This window comes from Bufo bufo, chromosome 3 (genome assembly GCF_905171765.1).
Source record: "Bufo bufo chromosome 3, aBufBuf1.1, whole genome shotgun sequence".
Taxonomy (NCBI): Eukaryota; Metazoa; Chordata; class Amphibia; order Anura; family Bufonidae; genus Bufo; species Bufo bufo.
Window position 1 is genome coordinate 626,234,811 of NC_053391.1, and position 17,603 is coordinate 626,252,413.

Genomic DNA, 17,603 nt, shown 5'->3' on the forward strand with positions numbered 1-17,603 from the left:
TGAAGAAGGTGTCTTCCAGAAACTGGCAGTAGGACTGGGAGTTGAGCTTGACTCCATCCTCAACCCGAAAAGGCCCCACAAGCTCATCTTTGATGATACCAGCCCAAACCAGTACTACACCTCCACCTTGCTGGCGTCTGAGTCGGACTGGAGCTCTCTGCCCTTTACCAATCCAGCCACGGGCCCATCCATCTGGCCCATCAAGACTCACTCTCATTTCATCAGTCCATAAAACCTTAGAAAAATCAGTCTTGAGATATTTCTTGGCCCAGTCTTGACGTTTCAGCTTGTGTGTCTTGTTCAGTGGTGGTCGTCTTTCAGCCTTTCTTACCTTGGCCATGTCTCTGAGTATTGCACACCTTGTGCTTTTGGGCACTCCAGTGATGTTGCAGCTCTGAAATATGGCCAAACTGGTGGCAAGTGGCATCTTGGCAGCTGCACGCTTGACTTTTCTCAGTTCATGGGCAGTTATTTTGCGCCTTGGTTTTTCCACACGCTTCTTGCGACCCTGTTGACTATTTTGAATGAAACGCTTGATTGTTCGATGATCACGCTTCAGAAGCTTTGCAATTTTAAGAGTGCTGCATCCCTCTGCAAGATATCTCACTATTTTTGACTTTTCTGAGCCTGTCAAGTCCTTCTTTTGACCCATTTTGCCAAATTGCCTAATAATTATGCACACCTAATATAGGGTGTTGATGTCATTAGACCACACCCCTTCTCATTACAGAGATGCACATCACCTAATATGCTTAATTGGTAGTAGGCTTTCGAGCCTATACAGCTTGGAGTAAGACAACATGCATAAAGAGGATGATGTGGTCAAAATACTCATTTGCCTAATAATTCTGCACGCAGTGTATATGTTTTTTTTTTTTTACTTGTGGGGTCTAAGCTTGAGAAACAGCCCAGGGCCTTTGGGACACTTAATCCGCCAAAGTGGCGGATTAAGTCCGATAATGTACCTTCTTGTGCTGTCTGGTGAACAAACATCTGACAGACATTTAATAAATGTTAGATACTTGGTCTGCAGGTTCATAAATAGTCACTGTGCTGGGTCTATGCATGGGCCCTCAAAGTCAGATATTTAAAGTAATTACAACTTTTTATGCTTAGTACTATAAGTCGTCTATGCCAATTACCTTTAGCTATTACCGTATTTTATGCTGCATATTGTGGGTCTCTTAAAGGATTTTTTTCCACCCTTCATCACCCTTTAAAATAATCATTTATGAAGGTAGCTGTAATTTTGTAAAGTATTTCTTTTATCTTTATTGCTCCTATGTTCTGTTCTGGGCTGTGGTCACATGACCCTGTCCATGCAGTTCTTTCTTATTTCCTGTTATGTCCATGTCCGTGATGGGCAGGGTGGATTTGATTTAAATCAAGCTATAATATCACGATTTAAATCCCTAGTCAGTAAGGCTTGATTTAAATCATAGTTTTCTACATAAAGACCAATTCTTGCTGGTATAACTTATAATATGCAAATAGATGAAGATTTTTAGAATGACAACTTTTCATATTAGTTTGATTAGGTTGATTCTGCATTCATAGGTTTGTAGAAGTTAGGATTAAGGTCTTTTTCTCAACTCTGTTCATGTTATAACATTTTTGCTGTGAAGAAGAGGCATGTGATCTCTGCTGAGTCAAATTCAGTTTTGAGAACTGCAAAAGTAAACCAAGCATCTGTGATAATATCTTGTAGGCAGAGAAACTGTCCATAATCTTACAAAAACCTCTGGAAGAGCATGACATTGTGAATGGACTAATGGAATTTATTTACCCAAAAAATTAAACATATACAGCCTTAGGCATCTTTCACACTACCGTTCTTTTTTCTGTTTTTTGCGTCCCGTATTTGGTCCGTATACGGAACCATTCATTTCAATGGTTCCGCAAAAAAAAACGGAATGTACTCCGTATGCATTCCGTTTCCGTATTTCTGTTTTTCCGTTCCGTTGAAAGATAGAACATGTCCTATTATTGCCCGCAAATGACGTTCCGTGGCTCCATTCAAGTCAATGGGTCCACAAAAAAAAGGTACACATGCGGAAAATGCATCCGTATGTCTTCCGTATCCCTTCCGTTTTTGCGGAACCATCTATTGAAAATGATATGCCCAGCCCAATTTTTTCTATGTAATTACTGTATACTGTATATGCCATATGGAAAAACGGAACGGAAACGGAAACACAACGGAAACAAAAAAACAGTACAACGGATCCGTGAAAAACGGACCGCAAAACACTGAAATAGCCATACGGTAGTGTGAAAGAGGCCTTATTCTACATAATTAAAAAACTAATCTTTATTTCATGATGGAATAACCTTTGGATGGTAATATATTTTCCTCAAAAAGCATTTTATATAAAAAGAATCTGATTTAAATAAAACAAAATCCGATTTTTTTACATTTTAAAAAAAAATCATTGATTTTTATCCACCCCGGTGATGGGTGAGTGTCCAGCGTCGGACTGGCCCATCAGAGTACCAGGCTCTGTACCACAGTGGGCCCCAAAGGCCCAGTAGAAATAAACCCATTTGGATCTGCCTTTGAAGCCAATTATGTACCATTAGGGTCTATTTGTTTGAATCAAAACCTATTACTTTTTATTGATCATTTATGTGTTGGGCCCCAAGAATAATTTCCTCTGGTGGGCCCAAGGAACCCCAGTCCCAACAGTGGGAGTGTCTATGTAACCAGATGAGTGGGAGGAGCTGGGTGTTAGGGGCGGTGCCGGAGCTGTGGCAGAGGAAGAAGACGTGCATCATGGGTTTGGTTGAATACAGCAACAGGAAGTGCCACATACAGGATGGGAACAAATCAGAGGGATTGGTTTACATGTTAAAAATGGGTCAGGAGAGTTCAAACTGAAAGAAAAAAAAATCTGCATGGAGATGTACATGACGTAAGCAACTACACGAGCATATCTGTTAAAAACCATAGTAAACCCCCTTTAAGGCACAGTGGCCTGACTGCACCTCTTATTGCTCCTCCAATGTCAGGGACAGTCTACATGACCCGCCAGAAAGTCGTCTTGACCTATGTAGTAAGTTGATCCACACGAATATATAAACCAGCAATATACATCAGATAGCCGTAGCATTACAACTGACCGCAGCATCGTTACCTTGGGTGCAGATGTGTTCATTTTAAGACCTCTCCGGTGTATTTTTTCTTTAATAGGAACTGCATGTACTCTGACATGTTACACAGTCACAGAGGCCAAGGCATTAAACTGCTGTCTAAGTAAATAAAGACTAATGAGCTGGCGCAGAGTCTTTCCAGCAAAAACACGGGGCCAAAAAAGGCGAGCTCAGATTGGCTCCGCTAACTATTGTTAATGTGTTTAGTCAAAACTCAAAGGTCTTGGTTAAAGTTATGTTTATACTGGACAGTTAGTGCTGTGTCTTATGTTCACGTCTCCTACTGTACTTTAAAGAAAACCTCTCTGCAGAAATATAGCTCGTAACTTTTCGGAGCCATTTTACATTCCCAGGAACGTCTTTTTGATGTTTACACTGGGGTAGAAACATGAGATGGTTCTTAAAACCATAACATAGTAGGATGTATTAAGGGAAGCTATTATACCCTTCAGGATACTATATATCACTGCAACAGCTTGCAATAGACATGGGAAACCTCACTATAAAGCTAATCCACCAAGTAATGTAGATGACGCACATGTCTATGGAGAAATCTCAGGCTCTAAAGTTGATTTATCCAGATGGTACTATCCTAGTTCTTACCACTTATGTTTGTTGCCTTGGTGTAGCCGTTGGTTTAGTCCTCTCCTTCATTCGTCACATCCAGAATATCTCCAAGTCCAGCTGCTACCACTTACACAACATCTTCCCGATGATCCTTCATGACTCAAGAGGCTACTAAACTCCTGCTCGCTGTTATTGTTCATCTCTACTACCACAATGTTATCCTGTCTGACCTTCCACGAACTAGACTCTCACCGCTTTCCTCTCACATGAACTCCATGCAAGACTCATCTTTCCTGTCCACCACTTCATATCTGCCTCCCATCTTTGACGGTTTCTTGATTGGCCTCCAATCAACCTGTGGATAAGATTACAAAACAATCATGCTTTGCAAACAGGTCACTTAAAGGAAAGATTTCTTTGGCACCTGTGGTCATTGGCGAACACGGAAGTGACGTCACTCGCTACTCATAGTGAGCGCAAAAAATTGCAAAACTCCTACCTGCTGCAGCATCGCGCCACCGGCCGGGGCGCAAGGCAGCACGCCATCTAAAGCGAATTACAAACAGGCTTACATCCCGGACTTCGGCACCAGCCATTCAGCGATCCCTGACTTCAGTGAGGCGTGATATCTGCGTCCAGCAGGAATCCACCAACGAACATACAGGTACACTGTATATGTAGGAGGTAGCTGTGCTGGTTTCTACCTGTGTGCAATCCGACGGGTAGCACGGTGCTTAACCCTGTTTTTCTTTATAACATTAAACCAAACATAGTCCTAGAGCGCTGTATCGTTACTATTATACATTTAGGTCACTTAAAGGGCTTCAGATTTGTACCTATGAAATCGACTGACCTGTTACATGTGCGCTTGGTAGCTGAAGGCATCTGTGTTGGTCCCATCTTCATATATGTCCACATTGCTGAGAAAAATTATGTCTTGATATATGCAAATGAGTCTCTGGGAGCAACAGGGGCGTTGCCGTTACATCTAGAGGCTCTGCTCTCTGCAACTGCCGCATCCTCTGTACTTCGATAGACAGGGTCATATGTGATGATGTTTACACTGCCTGGTCCTGTCTCTTAAAATGCAGAGGGTGCAGCAGTTAAAGAGAGAGCAGAGACTCTAGGTGTAATGACAACGCCCCCATTGCTCCTAAAGGCTCATTTGCATATATTAAAACTTAAAGGATAACTTTCATATTTTCATCAAAAAATCTATTTTAGCATATGTTACTGCTGCAGCAGCATTATGCATAAAACTTTAGTTTCTTCACTTACCACTGTTTTCCTTGAGTTTCCCCCTTAGTTACGGCTGTTTTGAATCCTACATTATGAGGATCTTCTCAAGATGGCTCCTCTGCCAGTTCTCTGAGGCCAAAACTGCGGTCACATACAAACTTGCTGTAGCCAGCAGCTTCCTGCCAGCCAATCAGATTGGATTACTGAGAGACACGCCTCCTCACTCTGAAGCCTAATGCAGGCATGCAGTGTGAAGGACCGCCCATCTGTCTTCCTAGCCGGAGACGGATGAGCCATAGCAACGGTCTTTTAAGGGAGCAGTGGAAAGGGAAAGGAGACATTAATGAAAGCTAGTATTCGAAGAGAAAAAAAATATCCAGCTCACCATAAGCGCTCGGTGCACGGAGAGGACCGGACTCGTCCTTTGTACAATCCCAATAAAAGCAAATTCTCCAGCATCCGTCAGTATTAGTCGTCTTTATTGTAGATCGGTATAAAAGTACATACTGCAATCTTCACCAACCTCCACCACAGGTTAACATGTTTCAAACTGGAAAGTTCTTAATCATAACCATAACAGGTTATGATTAAGAACTTTATACCGATCTACAATAAAGACGACTAATACTGACGGATGCTGGAGAATTCGCTTTTATTGGGATTAATGAAAGCTGTTATTATAAGGTAATTGCAGATCTTTTGGCAATCATTGACAGACTAACTCAGGTATACATGCCTAGCTGTAATAAACTAGCAAATAAAATAAAATATGACAGTTATCCTTTAATTTTTCTCAGCAATGCGGACACATATGAACATGGGACCAACACAGATGTCTTCAGCTGCCAAGTGCACATGTTACAGGTCAGCCAGTGTCATAGGTACAAACCTGCTGACAGATGCCCTTTAAGCTGGTCATACACACTAGGTGTGTATTGGACGAACATTCTAATTTTGGTGTGTTTAGCTGACCATGTAATGTGTATGGGGGCCTGCCGATTCTGCCCCAACTGCTGATTTTGGGGGAGATAAAGATTAGCAGGTCAGAGTCAGTACTTTTGTTAGCGGAGACATAAGGTTTTCTCCTCACTTGCTGCATAGGTATACTCAACTGAGGTGAGAATACAGTGCCTTGCAAAAGTATTCACCCCCCTTGACTTTTTTCGTATTTTGGTACATTACAGCATTAAGTTCAATGTTTTGTTAATTTGAATTTTATGTGATGGATCAGAACACAATAGTCTAAGTTGGTGAAGTGAAATTAAAAAAATATATAAATAAAACTATTGTTTAGAAATAGAAAACTGAAAATTGACATGTGCGTATCTATTCACCCACTTTGTTAGGAAGCCCATAAAAAGCTCTGGTGCAACCAATTACCTTCAGAAGTCAGTGCAAGTCACATAATTAGTGAAATGATGTCCACCTGTGTGCAATCTAAGTGTCACATGATCTGTCATTACATATACACACCTTTTTTAAAAGGCCCCAGAGGCTGCAACCCCTAAGCAAGAGGCATCGCGAACCAAACACTGCCATGAAGACCAAGGAACTCTCCAAACAAGTAAGGGACAATGTTGTTGAGAAGTACAAGTCAGGGTTAGGTTATAAAAAAATATCCAAATCTTTCATGATCCCCAGGAGCACCATCAAATTTATCATAACCAAATGAAAGGAACATGGTACAACAGCAAACCTGCCAAGAGACTGCCGCCCACCAAAACTCATGGACCGGGCAAGGAGGGCATTAATCAGAGAGGCAGCACAGAGACCTAAGGTAACCCTGAAGGAGCTGCAGAGTTCCACAGCAGAGACTGGAGTATCTGTACATAGGACAACAATAAGCCGTACGCTCCATAGAGTTGGGCTTTATGGCAGAGTGACCAGAAGAAAGCCATTACTTTCAGCTAAAAACAAAAAGGGACGTTGTGAGTTTGCAAAAAGGCATGTGGGAGACTCCCAAAATGTATGGAGGAAGGTGCTCTGGTCTGATGAGACTAAAATTTAATTTTTCGGCCATTCAAAGAAAACGCTATGTCTGGCGCCAACCCAACACATCACATCACCCAAAGAACACCATCCCCACAGTGAAACATGGTGGTGGCAGCATCATGCTGTGGGGATGGTTTTCAGCAGCCGGGACTGGGAAACTGGTCAGAGTTGAGGGAAACATGGATGGTGCTAAATACAGGGATATTCTTGAGCAAAACCTGTACCACTCTGTGTGTGATTTGAGACTAGGACGGAGGTTCACCTTCCAGCAGGACAATGACCCAAACACACTGATAAAGCAACACTTGAGTTGTTCAAGGGAAAAAATGTAAATGTGTTGGAATGGTCTAGTCAAAACCCAGATCTCAATCCAATAGAAAATCTGTGGTCAGACTTAAAGATTGCTGTTCACAAGTGCTAACCATCCAACTTGAAGGAGCTGGAGCAGTTTTGCAAGGAGGAATGGGCAAAATTCCCAGTGGTAAGATGTGGCAAGCTCATAGAGACATAGCCAAAGCGACTTGGAGCTGTGATTGCCGCAAAAGGTGGCTCTACAAAGTATTGACTTTAGGAGGGTGAATAGTTATGCACATTGATGTTTCTGTTATTTTGTCCTATTTGTTGTTTGCTTCACAATAAAAAAAAAAAAAAAAACATCTTCAAAGTTGTGGGCATGTTCTGTAAATGAAATGATGCAAATCCTCAAACAAAACATGTTAATTCCAGGTTGTGAGGCACCAAAATATGAAAAAAATTCAAGGGGGGTGAATACTTTTGCAAGGCACTGTATGTATGGGAGAATGGAGAGAGATAGCTATTAGTGTCACTATCACTGTGATGTGCTGTCTGCCTCACAGCTGTAGTGGTCTCCTGGTTGGCTGCTACAGCTGTCACTCAGAGCAGAGGGGAGGAGCTGTGAAGCAGCTCTATGCAGAGAACACTCCACAGTATAGCTCCACCTCCTGGGCATATGAAGAGCAGAATAAAACTTCATATTATTACTACTCCTGGTGAGAAAAGCCCCACAAAATGTATGTTTGTCCTACTTTAACCAGCCCTTAGATAGTGCTGTAAAGAATAATATTCCAATTGCTCATGTGGCTGCTCTCACAGAACAGGAATTCTTGACATATTTTAGGCCTAGAGGCCAATGCGAATATGAAGAATTTTTACAAATTGCCCAAATATAAAAAAAAAAAAAATTGTTTAACATAAAAACTTGATTTAAACAATATTTCATTTTCTTATAGTACATTCCCTTTAAGGATAGGCTCACATCATAAGTGTCTTTTTTACCATATATTTGGTCAGTTTACCTTTGCCTCGGCTGTAAAAAAAAAAAGGGTTGTGTGGTTGACCATGGCTTTCTGTGTTTTTTATTTTTTAAATCTTACTCTACCTACTGGATCTAGTGCTTCCTTTCCTGTTCCGGTTATTTTGTGACTATTTATTGCTTGTTTTTATTTGTTGGGTTTGTGGCTATGGAATAGATAGCCAGTTTTATAAGTCTAGGTTCACACTGGGCCTTGTTCGTTTTTGCTTGTTGATGGTTACGAAAAAAACATCCGTTACAGAATGTGTGCTTATGTTTTTGTAACCGTATGTTTTTTTTAGTAAATGTAGTCGTGTAGTAATTTACAGTATTCCTGTTGATCCCTTATACTTTGTGTATTTAGATAGTACTCTTTTTCTTAAAAAATGCGTAGGATGGTAGTGAGGGTAAAGTTCTGTATATTTTCCCAAATCAGCTGCAGAGTCAGAGGTTTATGATCCTTTACACATGACAACTTGTAATTCACTGATTAGTGGAACCCCATGATTCTTGCTCATCTGGGCTTATGAATAGGAGCCAAGGACAAGCCTAGAAATGTTAAGACGTCATTGTTCTGATTATTTTTGGCCCATAAAATGCCAAATAAAATTCAAACTTCAAGTATAAGACTCAGTGGCCCTTATTTATTAATGTTAGTGCACCTCGATTTTGGGGTAAATTGCTACAAAAACTGGCACAATTCGGCACATTTAGATTTGGAGAAGGTTTCTGCTCCTAGTCCGAAAATTGCCACATTTATCACCCAGGCTTAGTCCCTGTGATAAATCTGGTGCTGGTTTAGACAGCATCACACAAGTTCACACCATCTGTAGGATTAGCAGGGCTTTTTTTCTCAGAGAAAAGGTGGTGGAACTTATCCCCCCCTGGCCACGCCCCTACCCACCCCTAGGACCGCCCCTTTAGAGAACAGGGATGCAAGTAAAATTGCCAGTGATGGTTGTGACAGCCAGGCTGCCAGTGCCCGCAGCCGCCGCCGCCCTAGTCCACACATGGTCAGCGTAGCCTGGCCTGGCCCCTTCCATCCCTCCCAGTATAAAATGCCCCTATACAGTGCCCCCATATAAAATACCCCTTCTTTTTAGCCTCTGTAGATGTCCCTATAGTGCCACCCAATAATGTGCCAGTAATAAGTGCCCCAATAGATGCCCCCCAATCATGTACCAGTAAGATGTGCCCCCATATCATGTGCCAGTAAGATGTGCCCCCATATCATGTGCCAGTAAGATGTGCCCCCATAGATGCCCCCCAATCATGTGCCAGTAATAAGAGCCCCCCACCATCATGTGCCAGTAGCCTGAGTGCCCCCCTATCATGTGCCAGTAGCCCCCCTATCATGTGCCAGTAGCCCCCCTATCAAGTGCCAGTAGCCCCCCTATCAAGTTCCAGTAGCCTCCCTATCAAGTGCCAGTAACCCCCCTTATGTGCCAGTAGCCCCCCTTATGTGCCAGCAGCCCCCCTTATGTCTGTTCCAGCCCAGCAGCCCCCCTTATGTCTGGGCCAGCAGCCCCCCTTATGTCTGTGCCAGCAGCCTCCCTTATGTGCCAGTAGCCCCCCTTATGTGCCAGCAGCCCCCCTTATGTCTGTTCCAGCCCAGCAGCCCCCCTTATGTCTGTGCCAGCAGCCCCCCTTATGTCTGTGCCAGCAGCCCCCCTTATGTGCCAGTAGCCCCCCTTGTGTGCCAGCAGCCCCACTTATGTCTGTGCCAGCAGCCCCCCTTATGTCTGTGCCAGAAGCCCCCCTTATGTGCCAGCAGCCCCCCTTATGTGCCAGTAGCCCCCCTTATGTGCCAGTAGCCCCCCTTATGTGCCAGCAGCCCCCCTTATGTGCCAGTAGCCAGTATCCCCCCTTATGTGCCAGCAGCCCCCCTTATGTCTGTGCCAGCCCAGCAGCCCCCCTTATGTCTGTGCCAGCCCAGCAGCCCCCCTTATGTGCCAGGATTGTCATTTTTACATATAAAAAAATAATAATAAACTTATACTTACCTCCTCCAGGATGCGATGCAGGCCTCTTCCGGCCTGTGTTCCTCGCTGGCTCAGGCGGCGCGATCATGTCATCGCGCCGCCTGCACCGGCCTCTGATAGGCTGCCAGCACTAGGCCGACAGCCTATCAGAGGAACAGGGAGGGGACACACCTCTCCCTGCCCTGCCGCATTACAGACATTTGTATTGCCGTCCTGAGGACGGCGATACAGATGAGATGACTTTGGAGATGAGTGAGCGCTTCCACAATGGAAGCGCAGCGCTCATCTCCTGCTGTGCCCTCCCGGCGCCCCCCTTCTGACAGCGCCCCCGGGCGGCTGCCCGGCCTTGCAGTAACTAAAGGGGGGCGGGGCGAGTCGACAGAAAATAGGTGGCGGAACGGCATTCCGGGGCGTTCCGCCAGAAAAAAAGGCCTGAGGATTAGTAAATCTGCCCCACTGATTTTAGTTGGCCAGGTTCACATTTAAATAAAACTTTACATGTAATCTCACATCTTTCTCCTCTCTTCATATGAACAGTATTGTATGATGTTTGCTTTAGGATTTTGATCCTTTACTTGAACTGAGGACTTTACAAGAGTAGTGACCCACAGGGGAAGACTGGCCAAAGATCCTACATAAAAAATTTCCAGTGGGCTGATGGCCGGGGGGCACCCAAGTCCTCCTTATAGCCGCCAGCCAGGTAATGAACGATCTGATGCTCTCAGCGGTAATTAATGTAGGAGCGTCAGGCACTTATGCAGTAAGCCAGCAGCTGAAGGTGCCCTTCTGAATTCAACTGGGCGATGATACAGTTTCATATTGAGGCAGTATTTTGTGCTGCACTTTGTATTTGGTTCTGCTGGGGTGGTATTTTGTGCTGCACTACGGTAATGCTGGCCTCGCGCCTACTTGTGTTGTCACTGCCAACATGTGTTGGTCCCGCCTACTTGTGTTGTCACTGCCAATATGTGTTGGTCCTGCCTACTTGTGTTGCTTTGCCTTCTGTCAATTTGGACCCAACACTGCTAGTTTTTTCCAGGGCCACTTTAAGTTCCTAGTCTGCCCCTGGTCATTTTGCATTCACCAAAGAAACCTGCAAGATTCACTTTTCTTCTTCTTTTTTTTAGTTTTTTTGATCGGCCTTCTATCTAACCGCTCACCGTTTCTTCTACACACCACCCACCCTTAGGTATACACATTTGGGTGCAGCCTAGTGTGCATGGGTCTTCAATGGAGAGTTAAGAACATGACAGACACCTCTAATGTTGGTTTATCCACCATGAGAAACAATCAAGCATGTTGAAAACTAACATCTCTAGTGCCTCTTTCTGCCAACATCGGCTGTTGGAAGAGAATCAAGAACCTCTCATACACGTTAGAGGGTGAGCTGGACCAACCGAAATCATCAAATTCGGACGATGTTGACCTAGTGCATATGAGCACTTTAGGGAAAGGCTAAGTGGTTTGCACTTTAGGGACAGTTTTTATGGTGATTGCAAGATGGTCCTAGCAGCCAGATCTCCTGATCAGCTCATCATCCAGTCACCTGCTTGTTATAAGGGGTGATCTACCCATTCTAGTCCAGTTTACTTGACATGACCGCCAACAAGGTCATCACCCAGTAGAGACATTCTTCCTTTTTATTCATAAAGAGAGACAAATTATGGTGGTTGTCTGAGAAGAACTAAAGTGGTTTTGCTTATGTACTAACAGCTGCTATACAAACCTTCAATATATTTCAAATCTGAATGATGTTCATGTTCATGTCTTTGAGCCGTCTCTTTTGGTTAGAGCAATGTATAACATTTTATTTGATTAACTTTGCTCTGTTTGTTTCCTCTTCTGGATATATGGCCAGCTGAGCTTAGCTCCTTCTATAAATGTCACCACTTTGATAGCGCAGTCTATTTCCTGTAATGTGACTGTCATTCATACTTCTGTTATTGAAAGTTTTAATTAAAACTGTTAACTCAGGAATAATATTTCTTTATATAGAAAATGCAGAACTTACTACTGATTGTCACTGATAACTAGAGAAGTGCTGTTAAAAATATATCCATCCTGTATTTAGGAAGATTTAAAGGGGTATTCTCATCACAGACAGTGATGGCAGGGGCGTAGCCAGAACTGAGTGGGTCCCACAGCCGCAACCCCCTCTGATATTGTTGAACTATCCTGAGGACAGGTCTTCAATTGCAGTTGCAGTATCGGTGTCCTAAATATCTGGATTGGAGTAGTAGTGCTCTAATTCTTTATATATATATATATATATATATATATATATATACACTACTACCCATATCCAGATATCTCCTTTATACACAATAAGCAGATGTTGACATAGACACTCACATACTAACACACACATATAAACACATGTACACACACACACACACACACACAGATACTAACACAGAGATAAACACATACACTCACATAAAGAATTATTAGGAAACCATACTAATACGGTGTTGGACCCCCTTTTGCCTTCAGAACTGCCTTAATTCTACGTGGCATTGATTCAACAAGGTGCTGATAGCATTCTTTAGAAATGTTGGCCCATATTGATAGGATAGCATCTTGCAGTCGATGGAGATTTGAGGGATGCACATCCAGGGCACGAAGCTCCCGTTCCACCACATCCCAAAGATGCTCTATTGGGTTGAGATCTGGTGACTGTGGGGGCCATTTTAGTACAGTGAACTCATTATCATGTTCAAGAAACCAATTTGAAATGATTAGAGCTTTGTGACATGGTGCATTATCCTGCTGGAAGTAGCCATCTGAGGATGGATACATGTTCTCATTCTGTTTACGCCAAATTCGGACTCTACCATTTGAATGTCTCAACAGAAATCGAGACTCATCAGACCAGGCAACATTTTTTCAGTCTTCAACAGTCCAATTTTGGTGAGCTTGTGCAAATTGTAGCCTCTTTTTCCTATTTATAGTAGAGATGAGTGGTACCCGGTGGGGTCTTCTGCTGTTGTAGCCCATCCGCCTCAAGGTTGTGCGTGTTGTGGCTTCACAAATGCTTTGCTGCATACCTCGGTTGTAGCGAGTGGTTATTTCAGTCAACGTTGCTCTTCTATCAGCTTGAATCAGTCGGCCCATTCTCCTCTGACCTCTAGCATCCACAAGGCATTTTTGCCCACAGGACTGCCGCATACTGGATGTTTTTCCCTTTTCACACCATTCTTTGTAAACCCTAGAAATGGTTGTGCGTGAAAATCCCAGTAACTGAGCAGATTGTGAAATACTCAGACCGGCCCGTCTGGCACCAACAACCATGCCACGCTCAAAATTGCTTAAATCACCTTTCTTTCCCATTCTGACATTCAGTTTGGAGTTCAGGAGATTGTCTTGACCAGGACCACCCCCCTAAATGCATTGAAGCAACTGCCATGTGATTGGTTGACTAGATAATTGCATTAATGAGAAATAGAACAGGTGTTCCTAATAATTCTTTAGGTGAGTATATATATACATACACACATATATATACACACACAGATAAACACATGTACACACACACAGATATTAACACATACACACACATATATATTAAAGTGACATTAATTCCATGGAGCTGTACATTCAGCTGGGGTTACACAAATATAAAAATACAATAAAGAAGAAACTATTAACAGACTGGTACAGAGAGGTAGAGGACCCTGCCCGCAAGAGCTTACAATCTATAAACGCAAACACAAACAAACATATACACACAAACCTATACACACACACACAGACATACAGATATACACAGATAAACACATACACACACAAACATACATACATACATACCCATACTTTTATATATATATATATATATATATATATATATATACTGTATATACACACACGCACACACCCATATATACACACATACATATATACACCTATATATATACAGTTGCAAGAAAAATTATGTGAACCCTTTGGAATGATATGGATTTCTGCACAAATTGGTCATAAAATGTGATCTGATCTTCATCTAAGTCACAACAATAGACAATCTCAGTCTGCTTAAACTAATAACACACACAGAATTAAATGTTACCATGTTTTTATTGAACACATCATGTAAACATTCACAGTGCAGGTGGAAAAATTATGTGAACCCTTGGATTTAATAACTGGTTGAACCTACTTTGGCAGCAATAACTTCAGCCAAACGTTTCCTGTAGTTGCAGATCAGACGTGCACAACGGTCAGGAGTAATTCTTGACCATTCCTCTTTACAGAACTGTTTCAGTTCAGCAATATTTTTGGGATGTCTGGTGTGAATCGCTTTCTTGGGGTCATGCCACAGCATCTCAATCGGGTTGAGGTCAGGACTCTGACTGGGCCACTCCAGAAGGCGTATTTTCTTCAATTTAAGCCATTCTGTTGTTGATTTACTTCTATGCTTTGGGTCGTTATCCTGTTTCAACACCCATCTTCTGTTTAGCTTCAGCTGGTGGACAGATGGCCTTAAGTTCTCCTGCAAAATGTCTTGATAAACTTGGAAATTCATTTTTCCTTCTATGATAGCAATCCGTCCAGGCCCTGACGCAGCAAAGCAGCTCCAAACCATGATGCCCCTACCACCATACTTCACAATTGGGATGAGGTTTTGATGTTGGTGTGCTGTGCCTCTTTTTCTCCACACATAGGGATGTGTGTTTCTTTCAAACAACTCAACTTTGGTTTCATCTGTCCACCGAATATTTTGCCAGTACTGCTGTGGAACATCCAGGTGCTCTTGTGCAAACTGTAAACGTGCAGCAATGTTTTTTTGGACAGCAGTGGCTTCGTCTGTAGTATCCTCCCATGAAATCCATTCTTGTTTAGTGTTTTACGTATCGTAGATTCACTAACAAGGATGTTAGCATATGCCAGAGACTTTTGTAAGTCTTTAGCTGACACTCTAGGATTCTTTTTGACCTCATTGAGCACTCTGTGCTGTGCTCTTTCAGTCATCTTTACAGGACGGCCACTCCTAGGGAGAGTAGCAGCAGTGCTGAACTTTCTCCATTTATAGACAATTTGTCTTACCGTGGACTGATGAGCAGCAAGGCTTTTGGAGATACTTTTGTAATCCTTTCCAGCTTAATGCAAGTCAACAATTTTTAATCGTAGGTCTTCTGAGAGCTCTTTTGTGCGAGGCATCTTTTACATCAGGCGATGCTTCTTGTAAAAAGCAAACCCAGAACTGGTGAGTGTTTTTTATAGGGCAGGGCAGCTGTAACCAACACCTCCAATCTCATCTCATTGATTGGACTCCAGTTGGCTGACACCTCACTCCAATTAGCTCTTGGAGATGTCATTAGTCTAGGGGTTCACATACTTTTTCCACCTGCACTGTGAATGTTTACATGGTGTGTTCAATAAAAACATGGTAACATTTAATTCTTTGTGTGTTATTAGTTTAAGCAGACTGTGATTGTCTATTGTTGTGACATAGATGAAGATCAAATCACATTTTTGACCAATTTGTGCAGAAATCCATATCATTCCAAAGGGTTCACATACTTTTTCTTGCAACTGTATATATACACTTACAGGCTGCAGGTTCTTTGTTCTCCTCTGATGTCTCTTGGAGGCTAAAGGACCTTTGGAATGCAGTAATGGTCGGCTAAAGGACCTTTGATCATGTGACGTGATGACATCATTAAAGGTCCTTTAGCCTACCATTACTGCATTCCAAAGGTCCTTCATACTGGTATGTACACCTTTTCTAGTACATTTCAGGCCAGGCCGTGCCCCCTTCAGATACAGTCACACTGGGGGCCCGGCTTGGCCTGAATTGTGCTAGAAAAGACCCCTTCTGCACTTGGTCCCAAAGCAGCTGCTGCCCCTGTAGTTACGCCACTGATTGATGGCATATCGCTAGGATATGCCATCAATGTCAGATAGGTGCGGGTCCCACCTTTGGGACCCATATCTATCTCCAGAACGTGGCCTAAATCAGAGGGACACGCACAAGCACCTCCTCCCTCCATTCACCAAAATGGGACTGCCGGAAATAACCGAGCCAGCAATGAGCTATTTTCTGAGCTCCTATAGCGGTGAACAGAGGGTGGCCGCATTTACGCTGCTGCTCTCTCTTCACTTTGGGGGGCCTGTTCTGGAGATAGGAGGGGGTTATAGGGGTGAGACTCACACCTATCTGTCACTGAAAGCATATCCTAGTAATATGCCATCAGAGTCTGAGATGAGAATACCCCTTTAACTGATTCCTGTAATGTAAACTGCACCAGGTTATCTTGGCATATGTTGGAGTCCATCAGTACATTTAGGGGATCTCCAGGATTAATACTTAGGATAAGTCATCAATATCTGATTGGCAGAGGTCCGACTCCTGGCACGTCCACCAGTCAACTGCTCTGCCGTAACTCTGGCACTGGAAATAGGTGATGGAACTGCACAGTGTAGTGGACAGAGCTGGTTACTGCAGAGCTGCGCCCATTAAAGTGACCGGCTCTATCAATTACTTGGCTGTGTACTTCCAGCACTGGAGCTATTGCAGAATAGCTGGTCGGCCAGGGTGCTGGGACTCAGACCTCCACGGATTTGATATTGATGACCTATCCTAACTAAGGATAGGCCACCAATCTAAAAATTCCATAGAACTCCTTTAACTTACCTGAGAAAATTCCTGGTTCCCACTACATTACAGTCAAGCAACCGACCAGAATGAATCTTATCTTAGTTATCTTTTTTTTACAAAATCTGTTGATCCGTTAACAAAACATATAAATAAATAAAAAGCTTATTGCCTCTGGGTTGCTTTTTTTTGTTTGTTTGTTTTTCTGGTTGCATCATTTTTGTATTTTTCAATGGATTTCAATCCATTATAAAGAAAAGAACCGAAAACTTTCTTGAGTCGACATCTAGTGTTAACCTATCCTCGTATTGCAGAATTGTTGCCAGGCATGTGTGTCTGATGTATATTCCTTTTACAGTTATAATTCTAGTGATTTGGTATATGAGTATTACAGGCGATTTATAACGTTTTCTATCCATGAGGTATGAATGTCTAGGCAATACATTTACTTTACGTTCTTTCTTTTCCAGAACTCGAGGCAAAAGAAGCATGCGAGTGGTTACGGGCGGCTGGATTTCCTCAATATGCTCAGCTTTATGAAGGTAACAACACCAGGCCTTCTGATGAAATTTGCCATGCTTTTCATCCATGACATCATTCTCTTTCATTGCATTTTTACACCCCGGGAAAGCTTTAAAACCATAATTATGCCAGCCACTAAAAACATAGGCAGCCCAAGAACAGCGGATCCCATTCATCAGGACCACCCAGCCATTGATCCAGTAGTAACAGTGTGCACTCACGAATAATATTTATGTAATAACCAAAA

At 42.8% G+C, this 17,603-nt stretch overlaps 1 protein-coding gene across 6 annotated transcripts in view; it reads left to right on the top strand.

The window, feature by feature from the left end:
• STARD13 (StAR related lipid transfer domain containing 13) overlaps positions 1-17,603 on the top strand; it is a 285,728-nt gene that overhangs the window by 217,000 nt on the left and 51,125 nt on the right. For all 6 annotated transcript variants that reach the window (XM_040426132.1, XM_040426133.1, XM_040426131.1 and 3 more), the window contains one exon: positions 17,305-17,376. Coding sequence is in view for 3 of the 6 variants with exons in the window: in XM_040426133.1 (XP_040282067.1) it covers positions 17,305-17,376 (72 nt within the window). In the remaining 3 variants the exon portion in view is untranslated. The remainder of the gene's footprint in view (positions 1-17,304; positions 17,377-17,603) is intronic.